The 15,377-nt window shown below is 44.0% G+C and overlaps 1 protein-coding gene across 1 annotated transcript; it reads left to right on the top strand.

Moving 5' to 3' along the window:
- Positions 1–15,187, top strand: IDH1 (isocitrate dehydrogenase (NADP(+)) 1). Its single transcript, XM_058809143.1, has 9 exons — positions 1–80; positions 2,755–2,882; positions 4,369–4,660; positions 6,378–6,483; positions 8,845–9,022; positions 9,404–9,555; positions 10,629–10,769; positions 12,522–12,684; positions 13,179–15,187. The coding sequence occupies exons 2-9, from the start codon at positions 2,761–2,763 to the stop codon at positions 13,270–13,272; spliced, it is 1,248 nt and encodes a 415-aa protein (XP_058665126.1). The 5' UTR covers positions 1–80; positions 2,755–2,760; the 3' UTR covers positions 13,273–15,187.
- The last annotated feature ends 190 nt before the right edge of the window (positions 15,188–15,377 follow it).

The raw sequence follows: 15,377 nt of genomic DNA, 5'->3' as shown, positions 1-15,377 counted from the left end.
GGGCCCCGCGCACGGCCCGGGCCCACAGCACTGCCGCACCGCCGCACGGAACGGAGAACGGACCGGCACCGCGCCCGAAGGTAAAGGGCAGCGCCACCGCCTCAGCGCGCCGCGGTCCGGCCGCCGCACAGACCCCCTTTGTCCTTCCTCTCCCGGGTGCGGCGCCCCGCAGCGGGTCCCCCTGGGTGCGATTGTGTTTAAGGGCTTTTTTTCCCTTGGGGCGGGCGGAACCCCGCGACCGCGCCCCGCCCGCCGCGTCTGGCGCTGAGGCGCTGAGGGTGCTGCACCCCGGGATCGCCCGCCCTGTCCTGGACTACCTCACGTAGTGCTCGGGGCTCCCGCTAGTCCCTGGCGCTGGCTCGGGGGCCCTCGGCTGTCCCCTCCCGCCTGGGGAGTGGCCGCAGGCGCGGCCGTGCCGGTGCCGCGGTTTCAGCCTTGGCCGTGGCGGGGCTGCTGCCCTCGGCCCGGTGGGAAAATCCCCCGTGTGCCACCAGATCGCCTTGTCAGGGGCCAGTACGGCCGAAAAACGAGTGCAGCCGGCAACTCGGTGGGTGCCAGCGACCCGCTCCGTGCCCCCGGCCGGCCCTCCCTCCCGCGAGATCAGCTGTACGCCGCAGTCACGGACTTGTTGCAATAGTTAATTATTGCCCGCAGGCCCCGAGCCCTTCCGCGGGACCAAGAGGGATTTGGAAATAGACGGTTTCTTCTAAGTTGCCTTGGCTGTGTGCCTGGGTTAAGTGTGTTTAAAGAAGAGCTGCTGCAGGGGAAAGACCTTGCTGGATTTTGGCAGTTCAGTACAGAATCAGCGGGGACGAGTGACGGAGTTGGGCTCTGGGGGATGTGTGCTCTCTAGAGGAGCCTGTCGGCATGGTGAGCAGACAAGGGATGCTGCTGCAGTACTGCCCCAGTTCACAGAGAAACTGGGGGCACTGGTGGTGAGGATGGGACGAGTGCCAGTGCCATGGTCGCACAAACATGCTGGATGCTGTCAGAGTCGTTGAAGAGGCTGCTGTTCCCACACATCAATGGAGGTGTTTCTCACCTACCTTTGTGTTCTCTGCATGGCAGCAGCATCAAATGGTTCTGAAGCCAAAGTGATTACTATGACTGACACAGTCTGATTTGTCCTAGTTAAGTGGAACCAAACCACAAAACAAGCGGTGTTTTCTGGGTTTGTGCCTGTCTACATTTTTACTTTAATGAATCGGACTGTTTCTCAGATTGTTCCATAAAGCAAAACTCAACTCTCCCACAGTAGTAATTCTGTGCCGAGGCCATGGACTATGATACAGACCTTGTTATTTAGATAGTCACAGTTGAAAATTGGGTTCAAAATACTTGCATAAGTAAACTGATTTCAGATAGAGTGGGGTCATGTTAAGTTTAAGTTCTCCTTGAGGACTAGAGAGACCCAATATAAGCCAAGGTGCTGTGTTAGGGATAGAAATGCCTGAAGTAGTTTATCTTTTAAACTGAGTCTCTATAACGCAACCTCATTTTACTTTTTCAATTTTGTTTTTAGAGTTTTGTGTTATTTTTTAGGTGGGGCTTTTTGTTTGGGGTTTTTTTGGGTTTTTTTTTGGTCTGGAGGTGTCTTTTTTGGCGTTTTGTTGTTGTTGGTTTTGCTTCCTCTTTGTTTTTGAGCTTTAAAACGTTTAGAAAAGCTTGATCCTGTGAACATAGCTTAGAAATTTTATTCTCTTCTCAGACTAAAATTGGTTAATAGATTGGATTTTGGAAATGCAGCACAAGTTACTTAATTAAAAATAAATAAAATTTTAATCCTGGTATAGCCTCCCAACATGCTTGCAATGGGAGGCCTTGCTCTGCAAGCCTCACACCTCGGAATGACTTGGTCTGGATGAACAGATCCTGTGTACAGTAGGACCCCTCATTCTGGGTCAAGTATTCCTGGCCCTTGGTCTCCGAGACGGCAGCCTCAGGCACAGGGTTTGCTATCTCACTGTAGTATCCAGCAGCTGCACGCAAGCACAGGGCTGTCTGAGGGAGGAGCTTGCCAACTCGCAGCTCTTGCATAATCCGAGACCCAAGAAGCTGTGACTGCTGGAAAGAAGGGCACTCTAGAGCAGTTCAGTACCTTCTGAGGTTGTCTTGACAAAGAACAAAGTGCAAATAGAAGAGTTCAAGTTTTTTTTTTTTTTTTAGTCTTTGTTCCCTACAGCAAACAAATCTGTCCAGTATTTATTTTACCACAAGTAAATACTCTTGATGTGTAGCCCTTGGATTTTTCTACCTGTTTCCTTCCTTCCTGGGGGACAAAGTTAATAAAGAAGCTTACAACATAATAATCTTAGTAGTTTCAGCAGTATGAGCTGACATTGTAATCATGTCCATTAACCCCTGATTTTCAGAAAAAGGTGGAGAAACAGGTAACTGGGCTAGAACTCATGAAATCTAAAAGTAAATGGTGCTCATCTACTTCTTTGGAATTTGGGGGAAGAATTTGGTCATATTTTTAAATTTTTTGATACAATCATTATTGAAGCCCATGCCCTTAATTGTCAAGATATTAATCTTTCTTTTTATCCTCACACAGATCTCTCTAGGAGCTGGGGCTTTAAGGAAAATACCATGTAACATGAAACTAAGGATAAATTGAGGTTATTTTCAAGAGACTTTTTGGAGAGATTCTGTATGCGATGTTACTGCCTCACCTAGTTATGTTGTAAAAATGCAGGATACATGTATTGGTAGCTTTTAACTTAGGCTGGACTTTTTTTATGCCTATTGCAGTTCAAGATGTCTAAAAAAATCCGTGGAGGTTCCGTTGTGGAAATGCAAGGAGATGAAATGACACGAGTCATCTGGGAGCTGATTAAAGAAAAGCTGATTTTTCCTTATGTAGATCTGGATTTGCACAGGTAATGACTCTGTGACATTCAGCTGAATGTACTGAAGTTTGCATGTGTCAGGAGGTGTTGATGGATTTTCATTTAGCACCGGAAGCTTGCCCTCCAGGGTTCCTCGCAGCAGTAAGCAGTGCATGCTGACTTATGAGTTAGAGTTTTGCCTGTGCTGTGTCTCCAAGAAAGTCTCTCAGAGACATGGCTTGTATTTTGTTTTCCTCTGTCTTGGGGTTTCCACGACCTGGACAGTCTGCATGACCTTGCAGCCTAAACAGTGAGAAGAAATATGGGCTGTTTCAGCCAGTCCCTGACTTGAAGCATAGCATCCTGCACCCCTGAGTGGGCTTATGGCTTCTTGCCATGCCTGTCTGAAGGTCTGCCCAGAGGACAGAAGGGTGTGTGTAGGGCACAGATTCTGCCCTGATGGCTGTGAGCCTGAGCTCTGCTGTTGACAATGTGAGCTAACTGTTGCAATTACTCCCTGAAGCTAGGCTGTGCTCCTATACTCCCTTCTGGAGAATAACAGATACTAGCAGCTGGGTACAGCAAAAGGAACATGCTCTCTATAGCATCTGGCCGAGCAGAACAAATAATCTTTTCCTTTTCTCGCCACTGAGCTATAATTATTAGAGAAGTATCCAGCTACATTGCTCCTAGCCGTGTGGACAGAGGCCTTCAGTGGTGTCTGCCATAGTTAAACCCACAAGTCTGACCTCTTCCCCTGCCACTGGAGCCATTTGTATGCCACCTACATCAGGCTTTCTGCTTGCTGCTGTTGGGAACCAGGCAGACAGGAACCCAGCAGCATAATACATGCACACAGTCTGGAGAACATCCCTTTTCAAAGAGGGTGGGAGGAGGGCAAGCAAACCCCTGGCTGAGGCAGCACAATGGCTAGATTGATGTACAGCTGGCTGTGCTTCAGGGCTGTCCCATGCTGGGCACCCATTGTTCTCCAAAAGCTATTGAAACACTGAGTATGGAAATGACCTTCCTCTGATGCTTGAGAGGAATATTGGCAGTTTTGCTGCCAGAGCAGGATCGTGGGTCCCTTGTCAAAGCAATTTTGAAGCGCAGTATAGCTTCATGTGCTCAGTACATGAAGGAAGCCAGAGCCTTCAGCACAAGAGGTTTGAAATTAAGGCTGATATCTGGGGACTTTGCTGCTCCATGCAATGAAAACCCTCAACTAACAGGTGCCATTGCAGGAAACTCAGAAGGCAAGGCAGAGGAGATAGTCCCATGCTGGCAGCAAACCTTAGCCATGAACTGAAGCTCTCCTTTCTCCCATCTCCTACCAACCTCCACCAACAGGAGAAATGTCACTGTATAAGTCTGTTTTCTTCCAGTCCAGCAGCATTTGCACTGGAAGAGGGATAACTTCAGTTGTGGCAGAATGCTGCAGCTACACTCACAAGGACATGTAGGGTCTTGTTTCTTTCCTGTTGAATACAAACAAATGTCCTGGGAAGTCCTGATGATGTTTGTGGGTTTGTTACAGCTATGACTTGGGCATTGAGCATCGTGATGCTACAAATGATAAAGTAACTGTGGAAGCTGCTGAAGCCATAAAGAAATACAACGTTGGCATAAAGTGTGCAACCATCACTCCTGATGAGAACAGAGTGGAGGAGTTCAAGCTGAAGCAGATGTGGAAGTCTCCCAATGGCACAATTAGAAACATCCTAGGTGGCACTGTCTTCAGAGAGGCGATTATCTGCAAGAACATTCCCCGGCTGGTGTCTGGGTGGGTGAAACCCATTGTCATCGGCCGTCACGCTTATGGGGATCAAGTGAGTCACTCCAGTGTTTACCCCTCTTAACAGGCTTATTCCTGGCTGGTATAGAGCTCCAAAGACTTAGACATCCCCGTGCTCCTGCTCTGTGCCTTGCATTCCACCTGGGAGCACACACGTGCTAGCACTTTGTTTGTGCTGCACCCGGCAAGTGTGGGAGAGCGTGGTTCACGCCTCCGTGCCTTGAGCAGTGTCACTGTATAAACAGCATTCAGAAACCTGTGCTTGGATTACGCAGGCCTGTACTTAGGCACTTAACTCTGCTAGGTTATTGTTCTTCACCTTCCTTAGAACACTCCTTCCTACATAAGAACTTTATGAATCTTTAGAAAATATTTTACGCTGCCCGACTTCTTACTTTGCAGGACTTTCTGGTGTCAAATGTTGCTCATAGCAAAAATGGATAAAAGTGAATGATTTCTAGAAGTGGGCAAAATTGCCTTCTGTATGGGGGTGTGGTTTTGTTCTGTTTCTTGCAGAGCACACCTGAGTTGGTATCTGACCTGGGCACATCAGGCTGTGGTGCAGAAGTAGGGAAACCTCTTATCAGAACTTCCCTGACAATGGTAGTACAATGCTGTGGAAAGCCCTGGAACCATTCTCAGTGTTGTGCCCTCTGGGTAGCCTGGAAGATAAGAATCAGTCATACTGTTCTCCATGGGCAATCATATGTTATAAAGCTACCAAATGTGGCAAAAGAGAAGTCTTGTAGAAGAGCCAAGTGCTTAAATAGGTGGCTAAACCTGCGAACTGAGAGCAAGTCATTAAATTACCTGCTATAGGAAGGTAAAAAGTTTTCAAGAGGAAAATAATTGCAGAACCCTGACACTAGAAAAGAATGGGATTCAACATCCTTAAAGGTTGTGAAAAATTGAGAAGGTTAAAATAATAGGAAACAGTGGATTAAAGGGAAAGGATTGAAACCCTGCAAAAGTATGAGATTGAAGTGAAAGGAACAATATCAGAACATACGAAGGACATAGGAGCAAGACACTAACTTCAGAACAGCTCAGGGAACAGATTCCCTTAATAGGAGGAAAGCTACATGAAAAAGAATAATAAGTTTCAAGGAAATATAACCTTAAATAGTACTGTTCAGGACAATTGGGAAGATGAGACAGCATTTAAATTAATAAAAACTTAAAGTTTTTAACTTCAAAGGCTCTTACTACAGGTTGGCCTTTCAAATGTCATCTTGTATGATGTATGAACCCTACAAGATCAGCAGCTGTAATATGAATGGCTTTTTTAAGGCAGGGAGAGGAGCCTTTCTATCCACCAACCACACAACAGTCTAAATACTCTGCACTTGAAAACTTCAGCACATCTGCAAAAGTAGGTACTCTGCCCATTGATAGGGCCCAAGAATCTGTGAGCTTTTTCCCCTAAAGGGGAAGATGGCTTCTGAAACAGGTGGACTTTTGACTATTTAAGGATACAGTTTAGTGATGCTCTTGGCAGTGCTTGATTAACTGTTGGACTTGATCTTAAGAGTCTTTTCCAACCTAAGTGATTCCATGACTCTCGTCTTTCTAAGCTCTAGTAAAATAATCCAATGACAATATGGCTGAAGAAAGAGTCTGCTTAATGACTCTTAAAAGTCAGCTTTTAGTCCAACTGTTTTTCTGTAACCTGCCCTCCCAAATGAGGACTATCTTTTATGGTTCTCTCTTCCTGAGAGAAAATTATCATGGCATTTTTTTGTTTTTAACAGTACAGAGCAACCGATTTTGTGGTACCTGGGCCTGGAAAAGTAGAGATGACCTACACTCCTGCAGATGGAGGCAAACCAGTCACATATCTGGTCCATAACTTCGAAAGTAGGTATTTTCTCCAATTAGTCATTAAAACTGATACACTGGTATTTTTTTATTTAATTCAACCTTGAATTATCAGTCAAATATGTTTGATGGTAAAATGTGACTTTGAGAGAGAGTGGGGGAGAAAGTTTGGGCCTTCTTCATTTATTTGTCAAGTACTGAAAGTACCGTGAAATCTTCCTGGGATCAAAGAGGCACCTCAAGAACACAATCATTTTAGATTAGCCACCTGTCATGCTCACTATATGACGACTCTGGTAGCAGCATATATGTTTTTCTCTCTGATCAGAGGCAAACTCACAAAGATGCTCCTGACTGTGTAGGCTGTAACTGTTTTCATAGATGCAGTCCTGAAGGTTTTGGTGTCTCTCTTCTCCCTATTGCTCTGCTGGTTGCAGACATTGCAAGGCTCAGAAGAGTCCTGGTGTTGCTGGGCTTTGTTAATGGAAGCAGTTGCAGACAGGTTGCCAGAACTCAGGCCATTTTCTCTAGGGGGCAGGATTCAAGGAAACATCATACAAGTCATGTCTGTCTGTCATTAATCAAAGGGTTCAGGATGTAAAGTCTTACAGTGATCTATTTAGCTACAAAAAAATGAAACCACATAAACCAATTGGTTTGTGTGCAGTTGGTTTGGCAAACAGCTACCAAGACTGACATACGACCCTCCTTTGTAATACTTGATTTCTCTGGCATGCTTGCTCCTAAGAACCTACATCTCTGTCATCTCTTGTTGAATAGCCTTTCATCTGGACTTCACCTCTGTGGCCAGTCCCAATCTGTTTTCATTTGCTAGGTGACTGGTGAGCCTGTTTTGGAGATGTGTGGCCATCCAGCTGCCAATCTTGTTTGCTACTCTGCATTGCATCAGCAAGCAGAAGGCAGCGAGATGCAAAGATGGCAGATTACTGCTGTTGCTCTAGGGAGCTGGCCTCCCCACAGATAACTCTTGTGCCAGCACATCTCCCAAATAATTAAGGGAAGCTTGTCTTTTTGCTGTACTAATATGTTCAACCTTGACACTGAGTCAAGAGATTTTTAGCAGGCAGTAGGATTGTATGACTGCAATAAGGATTTTCTTTTACATGTATGAGAATAGCTGTTTTATTCAGAATTAATAGCTGTCATCCAGCAACCATGAAATCATGGTTCCAAAGGACACAGTCTCTGTAGCTGATCACACCCTGAACTGTCCTTGACTCCATAGGGAAGGTACAGAGATAACATGTAACAACAGGAATTTCATTCTCTGCCAATATCAACTTTAAATGACATTGCTATCTTGGCAAGCAGATAAACCTCCTCTGGCTTCCCCTCTTCATTCTGCATGTATGTCCATATAGTAACAACCATCTGAAGGTGGTAAGGATAAATGGATATTAGGAAAAATAGCTAAAACTTTGGGTGTTTCTAGAACAAAGCTCCCTAATATTGGTTCTGTACAAAAACTAGATAGATGGTGGTAGTGAGGTGCTTAAAATTAAGTACATGGTATCTAGTTTTCATTAGAAACAGAATTGTGCTCTGAAAATGACAAAGCTTTCTCCTGAAGCTATAGACCCTCCTTTCACCCACAATCATCCTCTTCCATGATCTGAGTGCTGCTTTCTTCTGGGTGAGCTGGGCTGCAAGTTCAGCACACTTCCATTTGTGCTTCTAACACATCTGCCTTGCACAGTCTAAGTCATGTGAATGTTGATAGTTCCTCAGAGCCTTCTCAGGACTTGCCTGAGCTCCCACATGATTGGCACATTCTTCCCACAACTTGCTAGAAGTGAGCCTGAGCGGGTGGATCAAAGCACCAGGGTAGGCCACACATGTGCTGAAAAAAATGCAGGAATTCATGTGGAGTCTTGTTTTCCTGAGCTAGGCAAAGCAGTCCTTGACTGCTGGAGTTAGACCTGAAGGTGCAAAGCATTTAAGGTGTGAGCACATCCCTTTCTGACTTTGACTGAGACCTCCTGCTCTAAACTCCTGCCTGCTGCTTTGATAGAAAAGGATTGTATTACTTAAATGGCTAGTAGGAGTTCAAGTGCATTCACTTCTGTCACAGTGTGCTTGAGTACTTAGGCTGGATTAGAACAAAACTTCTTAGAGGGATTAGATCACATTATTAAGGTGTACTTGCCTGTAAAACAAAACCACCTTCCTATCCATGTGTCACAGAACTGCTGGAGCTTTGAGCTGATAACACAAAGCAAATCTTCTCCTGAAAGAACCAACCTTAAATTGAGAACTAGATTAAGACACCTGGGGACAGCACCAGTCTGCCTGCCAGCCAGAGTATGCTATGCGGAGAATAAATTTCTTAAACCAAAACTAAATCTAGCTGATTCCTATCTGTTCTTCCTCCACTAACAGGCTGTGGTGGTGTAGCCATGGGAATGTACAATCTTGACCAGTCTATCAAGGATTTTGCCCACAGTTCCTTCCAGATGGCGCTGTCTAAAGGCTGGCCCCTCTACATGAGCACCAAAAACACCATTCTGAAGAAATACGATGGCCGCTTCAAAGACATCTTCCAAGACATCTATGACAGGTAATCAGTTCTGTACTTCCTACTGCAGTGCAGAAGTCTGCAGCAGGAACATCCTCTCCAGCCTTGTGAGTTGCTTTTTCAGACACTCAGCAACACTTTAAGGGCACAGGGGATGCCATCTCTGTCACAGTCTCCCTTGTCCTGCAAGGCGCAATACTCAATGTGGAAAGCTCTGCTAAATGTGGCTGTGGTGTCCATATCTTCTAATAAAGCCACAGATTCTCTGTGGGTGCCTCTATAATTCTGAAGCAGCCAAGGGAAAAAAAGAGTAACGAGAATGCAGGGTTTTCTGGTTTTAGTCTTACCTCTGTGCACCTCTCTATGTACAGACTCTGCAATTCCCTGTTTGTATGACAAGGTGTTTTGTTTTTTGTTTCCTAGAGAATACAAGTCCCAGTTTGAAGCCAAAAAGATCTGGTATGAGCACAGGCTCATTGATGACATGGTTGCTCAGGCCATGAAATCTGAAGGAGGCTTTGTCTGGGCTTGCAAGAACTACGATGGGGATGTGCAGTCTGACTCTGTTGCACAAGGTATGAGGTGCTTCCTGTGCCACACTGAAGCAGGCTTAGTGGCAGTCTCTTGTGTCCTTCTGTCACACCTTATGGAATGGCCCAGGATGTGATGTTCGGTCTCAAAACTTGTATTTCAAACTTGTTGCCAGTCATGGAGATATCAGGCGGTCAAAAAAAATCTGATTTTGCTTTTACAAGAAAATCTATTGAATGTAGACTCCGTAGTTGTATTTATTTACAGGAGGGAAGTTTCTACCCCATGATAACTAGTAGGCTTTCTAGTCTCATGGACAGTATTTAGACAGCTGGTTCTCTGTCACTGACAGCTTGAGTGAAGCTGACTGCTGCTGAGTGTGATGGCAGGTGCTCTGCAGATAAGTCATAAAACTTCCAGGACCTAAAGCTACCTGTCAGGTGTAAAGAGAGATATTGATAGGTTTAACTAGACATAATTTCAATGCTTTATCAAAATCCTATATAACCAAGGTGCCTGGTGCCAAAATAAATATGGATGCAAAATTCCACAGGATGAGATGTGTGGCTTTATGTAATACACTCTTTCTGAAGTAGTGCTACTAAACTGCCTCCCACAGAACAAGAATGTGTTGGACTGCTAAACAAAGCAGCTTTCAAACATGGACATCTCTGAAACATACAGGGTTAGAACTGGTGTGAATGTCCAATATCAGAAGTTGCTGGTTCCTCTCACAAGAGCAGATGCTCTTAATAAGTTGTTTTGTTTCCTGTCACCCTGTGTGAAAGACAAGCAGCCCAACACTTACTGTTCTCTTACTGTACATTTTCAGAAATCTGTCCAGCAAATTAGGTAAGAAAACTAATTTCCTTGAAATGGTGCAGAATGTCTGTATAGCTATAGCTCATGGTTCAGCTGGACTTCATGTTCAGATGAACTGTTATTTTGATGTGTAGGAACTTGCCAGTTAATTGCAGAAGCACCACTACAGCTCTGCTGTTCAGGGATTTTCCTATCGGTGGGAAGATGTAGGGGGATTGTAGGATGAGGAGATGAAGGGGAATTTGAGGGAGCTGTCCAAAGGAGACACTGAGCTTTTGAAACTTGTATTTTGTAGGCTATGGCTCTCTGGGGATGATGACCAGCGTGCTGATCTGCCCTGATGGCAAGACTGTAGAAGCAGAAGCTGCTCACGGGACAGTCACTCGTCACTACCGCATGCACCAGAAAGGCCAAGAAACCTCCACTAACCCCATTGGTGAGCTGCTTTTCACTGCCCTTCATCATCTCTGCTCGTGAAAGAACAAGTTTAGAGTAAGAACATCTGCACCCTTTCTGTAGACAACTGTACCACTTTGTGGTGAAACTTGCAGGTCATAATGCATTTTTATTCCAGAGATTGTGGTTACCCTTAAGGGGAAGGAAGTACCTAAGATTCTTAAATGCTCATTGATCAAAAGAAGTTACAAAAGTCAGAGGGTCTGCAAACAATCAGAAAGTACATCAGTAAATTGCACACATGGCATGGAAATACCTGCTATATAAGCACACAGCAGTGGGTTTTGGATAAAGGGGCAGAGTGAAAGTGAAGAGAGGAATTAAAGAGAGAAAGATTTAATTAAAGGAAGTAAGAAAGGAAAAAAAAAGGGGGAATTTAAGGAAGAAAAAGAGAAAAGAGAGAAAAATAGATCACTAGTCCTGGCTACAGCATTGATGTACTTTGGGCTGCTGTTTAAAGGGTTGTTAGAGAGTAGGGTATAGTATGCATTAGCTCACTATAATTGAGAGCTGGAGGAGTCTCACTTTGGGTCACTTTTTATGGGGTTGCAAGAGAGTGAGCTTTAGTTATAGTAATTTTCCATCCTGGCTGCAATTCAAGTCAGTAACTTTCTTTGAAAATTCAGTAACAAAAATATTATTCAACTTGGGTTGTTATTCAGGCAAGAAAAATACCTTTGCAAGACTGTTCATTTTAAAAAAAGGTGCTCATTAGACACCACAAGTTCCTGGGTTTCTGATAAGCTTGCAAAAGTAAGAAGGAAATACTTCACAGAAAGAGTGGTCAGAAACTGGAATCATTTACCCAGTGAGGTGGTAGAGGCATCATCCCTTGAAGAATTTAAAAAAAGACTGGATGTGGCACTTGCTGCCATGATCTAGCTGAACAGTTAGAACATCGGCTGGACTAGATGATCTTATAGGTCTCTTCCAGTCTTGAAAATTCTGTGATTCTGTGAAAAGGCTTAGGTGTGGTTTGCCAAGGCCTAATGAGTATTTCTCAATCACAGTGTGGCATGAGGAGGAGACCAGGGAATACACCCCCACAGTCCTCTCATGACTTAAGTCAGCTTCTCTGGGTCTCTACAGACAGAGCTACAGCCTGAAGCAAAAAACAGGCTGGAATGGAGTGAGTGCAAGCAATAAACTGGACCTAACTTAGCCTTTATGCACTCAATCTTCAGGAAACAATTGGTTTATAGCCACAAGGCCTTAAGGTTTAGGTTGGTTGTTTTTTATTACTCTTTCTGATGGCCCAGACGAACCACCCACACCCCAAGCCATGTACACATTCAAAGTGTAAGGGTACATGAAATGGGACATGAGGGAAAGCATCCTCTAAATTTGCACAGAGATCAGAGCATAATGTAGTGTTAAAAAAAGAACTGTACCCTTCTGTCACAATATTCTCTGTAACTACAGAGTCCTACCACCTGGCATTCTTTCTGACTTGGGCAGGAGGAAAATAAAATTACATGCATAGTAGAGATTACTGGAGGCAGTGAGTAGTTTCTGAGGTCTGCTTTGGTTTTTTTTTCCCCAAGTTCCACAAAAGGCAAAGGATACCTAAATGAAGATAAGTGTTCTTTCCTGTTCCAGATTTTGTATCTTCTTTTTCAGTCTGCTTTCCGTTTTATTGGTATTAAAAAATCCAATTATTGTTCTGCATGATGATTTAGAGCAACTTTCAGGAAGTTCTGGTAAGATAGAATAACCCAGTGTTCTCTCTCAGCCTCCATCTTTGCATGGACAAGAGGCCTTGCTCACAGAGCTAAGCTGGACAACAACACTAGCCTCAGGAACTTTGCAGTTGCCCTGGAAGAAGTCTGCATTGAGACCATTGAATCTGGCTTCATGACAAAGGACCTTGCTGCCTGCATCAAAGGCCTGCCTAAGTAAGTGTCTGAAATAACCAACTATGCCTAGAGAAGGTTGTTTTATGTGGTGGCTCTGAACAGCATTGGCTGGAATGTTATTTTTAGTATGGTAAAGAACAGGAGTCTGTATCATAGGACTCCTTGTACCCAGTCCTGTAAAACAAACATATGACATCCCTGACCCAAACAACTTAGTGCAGATTGCTCTCTCCCTGCTATTGCACAAAATGAATGGGAGAAAAAAGTAAGGAAGGAATTGCAAAGATTTACATGTTTTGTATGACAGTCTAGCTATGGTGGCCAGATCCTAATAAATGAAGAAGACCTACATAACTGTAAAATATCACCTGGCTACCTCTTCCCAGAGCCTTATGGCTAAAACCCCAGCCTGATGAGCAGGAGAGAACTCTTTTGGTTTTAGAGGCAAAACATAAAGTTCTTTGAATAGTCTTCCTCTGCTTCATTTGAGTCTATACAACTAATACCTGTCTTGTTTTGTTTCCCCCTGCCAGTGTCACACGCTCTGATTACCTGAACACCTTTGAGTTCATGGACAAGCTTGCTGAAAACTTGAAGCGGAAGTTGGCCTCTATGCCCAAAGCTTAAGGCATGGGTTGCACTCAAGCTGCCCTAACAAAGTGTCTCCCACTTACATCAGAGTGTAAGTGGCATTGTCTCATTTGTTGTGCTTCTTTTAGGTTGTTCTTCAGCTTTGGCCATCTGGTATTATCACACTGGTAGATACTTCCTATCAGAATCATCTCTTTGCCCAATCACTCATTTTTCTCTTGATTTTCTGTCTGATCACACTTGAGTCTTCTTGCAAAGCACAGGCACTGGAGGTCTCTTTCCTCAAGGAAAGTGAATTCTGTAGACTGGAATCACCTAAGGGAACTTCATGACTTGAGAAGGTATGAACTGGGGGTTTTAGCAAGCTCTCCATTTTGTGTCTCAAAGATAGCTCCCTTCTTAACCTGCTGCATTGAGTCAACACTTCCCAGACTCTGCAGCTGTGCTGGATTCACCTCATATTTATGTCAAGATCTTGGACTCCATCAGGAGAGTGGGAATGGTGCTCCACACCACAGTCTCTATTCCTCCTGTCAAAAGCCCCCTCACACACCTTCTGCCCCATCTCACAGACTTCAGTCACACTAGAATGTGTTACAGCTTCTGGCTGAAGAAGCTTTGCATTTTGATCACACTCTTCACCTTGAGATCTGTCAGGACTACTTTCTGCATTGTTTTTAATTGCAGTTGTTTTTTTCTTGTTCTTGCTTTCTTAGCAGTTGTTCTCTCATCAGTTTTAGTTTTTTAATAGGCTCCTTCCAGGGTACAAACACTCACCCATGACTGCTGAATCTTGCTGAATTTTTACAGTCTCACTCCCTCCACATGTGAAACTCTACTAATATATAGATGATACTCTAATTGAAGGAGATTCCCATGAAAAAGTGGGAGAAGCAGCAGCAATAATAGGAAGCACTACATGAAGCAGAAATTGAAATTCAGCCTGAAAAATGTCAAGGACCAAGAAATAAATTTTTGGGTACTTGGTAGATGCAGCCAGTGCAGTAGTTCCTCCAGACACTTTAAAGGAATGAAAAGAAATACAAGTGCCCTCATCAAAGAAAAAAATGCAAGAGTTAATGGGAACTTTAGGATATTGGAGAAAACGCCTATCTGCCTTTTCTGTTATGGCTTGCACAACTGGGTTTGTATTGTGCTTTGTTGTCTAACTTTACAAACACTAGATAAAAATGAACATAGACACTTTTTAAACTTTTAGAAAAATCATGTTTTCTGACACCCTTTGAGCTGCTAGGTGAAGTCCTACTTTTCCTAAGCAGATGAGTTTGACAAAAGCTCAGTATTGGTCTGGATTCCTAATTTTGTTCACAGCAGACCTGAGGTTTTTCTCTGTGACTTTGATCTATGTTTATCTCTTCCTCTCAGTCTGAAGGCCAGTTTGAGTCACAGCTCTGGTCAAACCAGCAGTGACCTACTGTGCAGCAGACCTTAGAAATGAATACTGTCCTCCTCTCTCAAGTACTGCCCAGTGAGTATAAGTGAGCTCAGAGGGCTATGCCAGCTCTACCACAGCCCTCCTGAATTTATCTTGTAGTGCCAACCAGAGCACAGTGTCCTGATTCCAAGGGATTTGGTTCCATTGCTACAGTCAGGACTGTAGCATTTCAGTAGCACTTAGTAAATGCTGGAAACAAGCCTTATAGGCTAAGAGCCTACCAAAGCCATGCTGCAGTGTCTAAATGCAGGCCATGCATTTAGTTATGCTCCTTCTGACTGGATGTGAAGCATAGGAACTGTTAACCTCTTCCCTCACCCCACAATTCATAAAGGTGCAAACTTTTCTCCAATTGTCTGGGCTATTACTTACCCTTGTTGTCTTATGGCAAGTCATATCATGACTGTGAAAACTTATTCCATCCATGGTTGTGTGTTGGTTTTTTTTTTAAGGAATATTTTTAATTCAAACTAAAATAAAAGCCAACTAACATTCCTTGTGTCTCCTTCCTTTGTGTGATTAGCAAATATGGGGAAACTGCCTCAGAGAGACTCCAGTAGCTTTCAGTACAGGCTGGGACAGACTGTTGGAATGTGATATAAGCAAAAAGTATCTCCCTTCTTAGAACAGAGTTTCTATTTGTTCTAGCCTAGGCACAGCTGTCATGTGAAGCGTCATGGTAAGC

The sequence above is a fragment of the Ammospiza caudacuta genome, chromosome 8 (assembly GCF_027887145.1).
Source record: "Ammospiza caudacuta isolate bAmmCau1 chromosome 8, bAmmCau1.pri, whole genome shotgun sequence".
NCBI lineage: Eukaryota > Metazoa > Chordata > Aves > Passeriformes > Passerellidae > Ammospiza > Ammospiza caudacuta.
The sequence above is the reverse complement of the archived record's forward strand: the minus strand, read 5'-3'. Positions and strand labels throughout refer to the sequence as shown.

What these genes read in the sequence shown, in the direction of transcription:
- IDH1 (XM_058809143.1), top strand. Translation starts at nt 2,761, where the DNA reads ATGTCTAAAAAAATCCGTGGAGGTTCCGTTGTGGAAATGCAAGGAGAT. An exon ending in TCTGGTCCATAACTTCGAAA is followed by an intron (nt 6,484 to 8,844) that starts GTAGGTATTTTC and finishes CTCCACTAACAG; the next exon opens with GCTGTGGTGGTGTAGCCATG. An exon ending in TTCCAAGACATCTATGACAG is followed by an intron (nt 9,023 to 9,403) that starts GTAATCAGTTCT and finishes TTTGTTTCCTAG; the next exon opens with AGAATACAAGTCCCAGTTTG.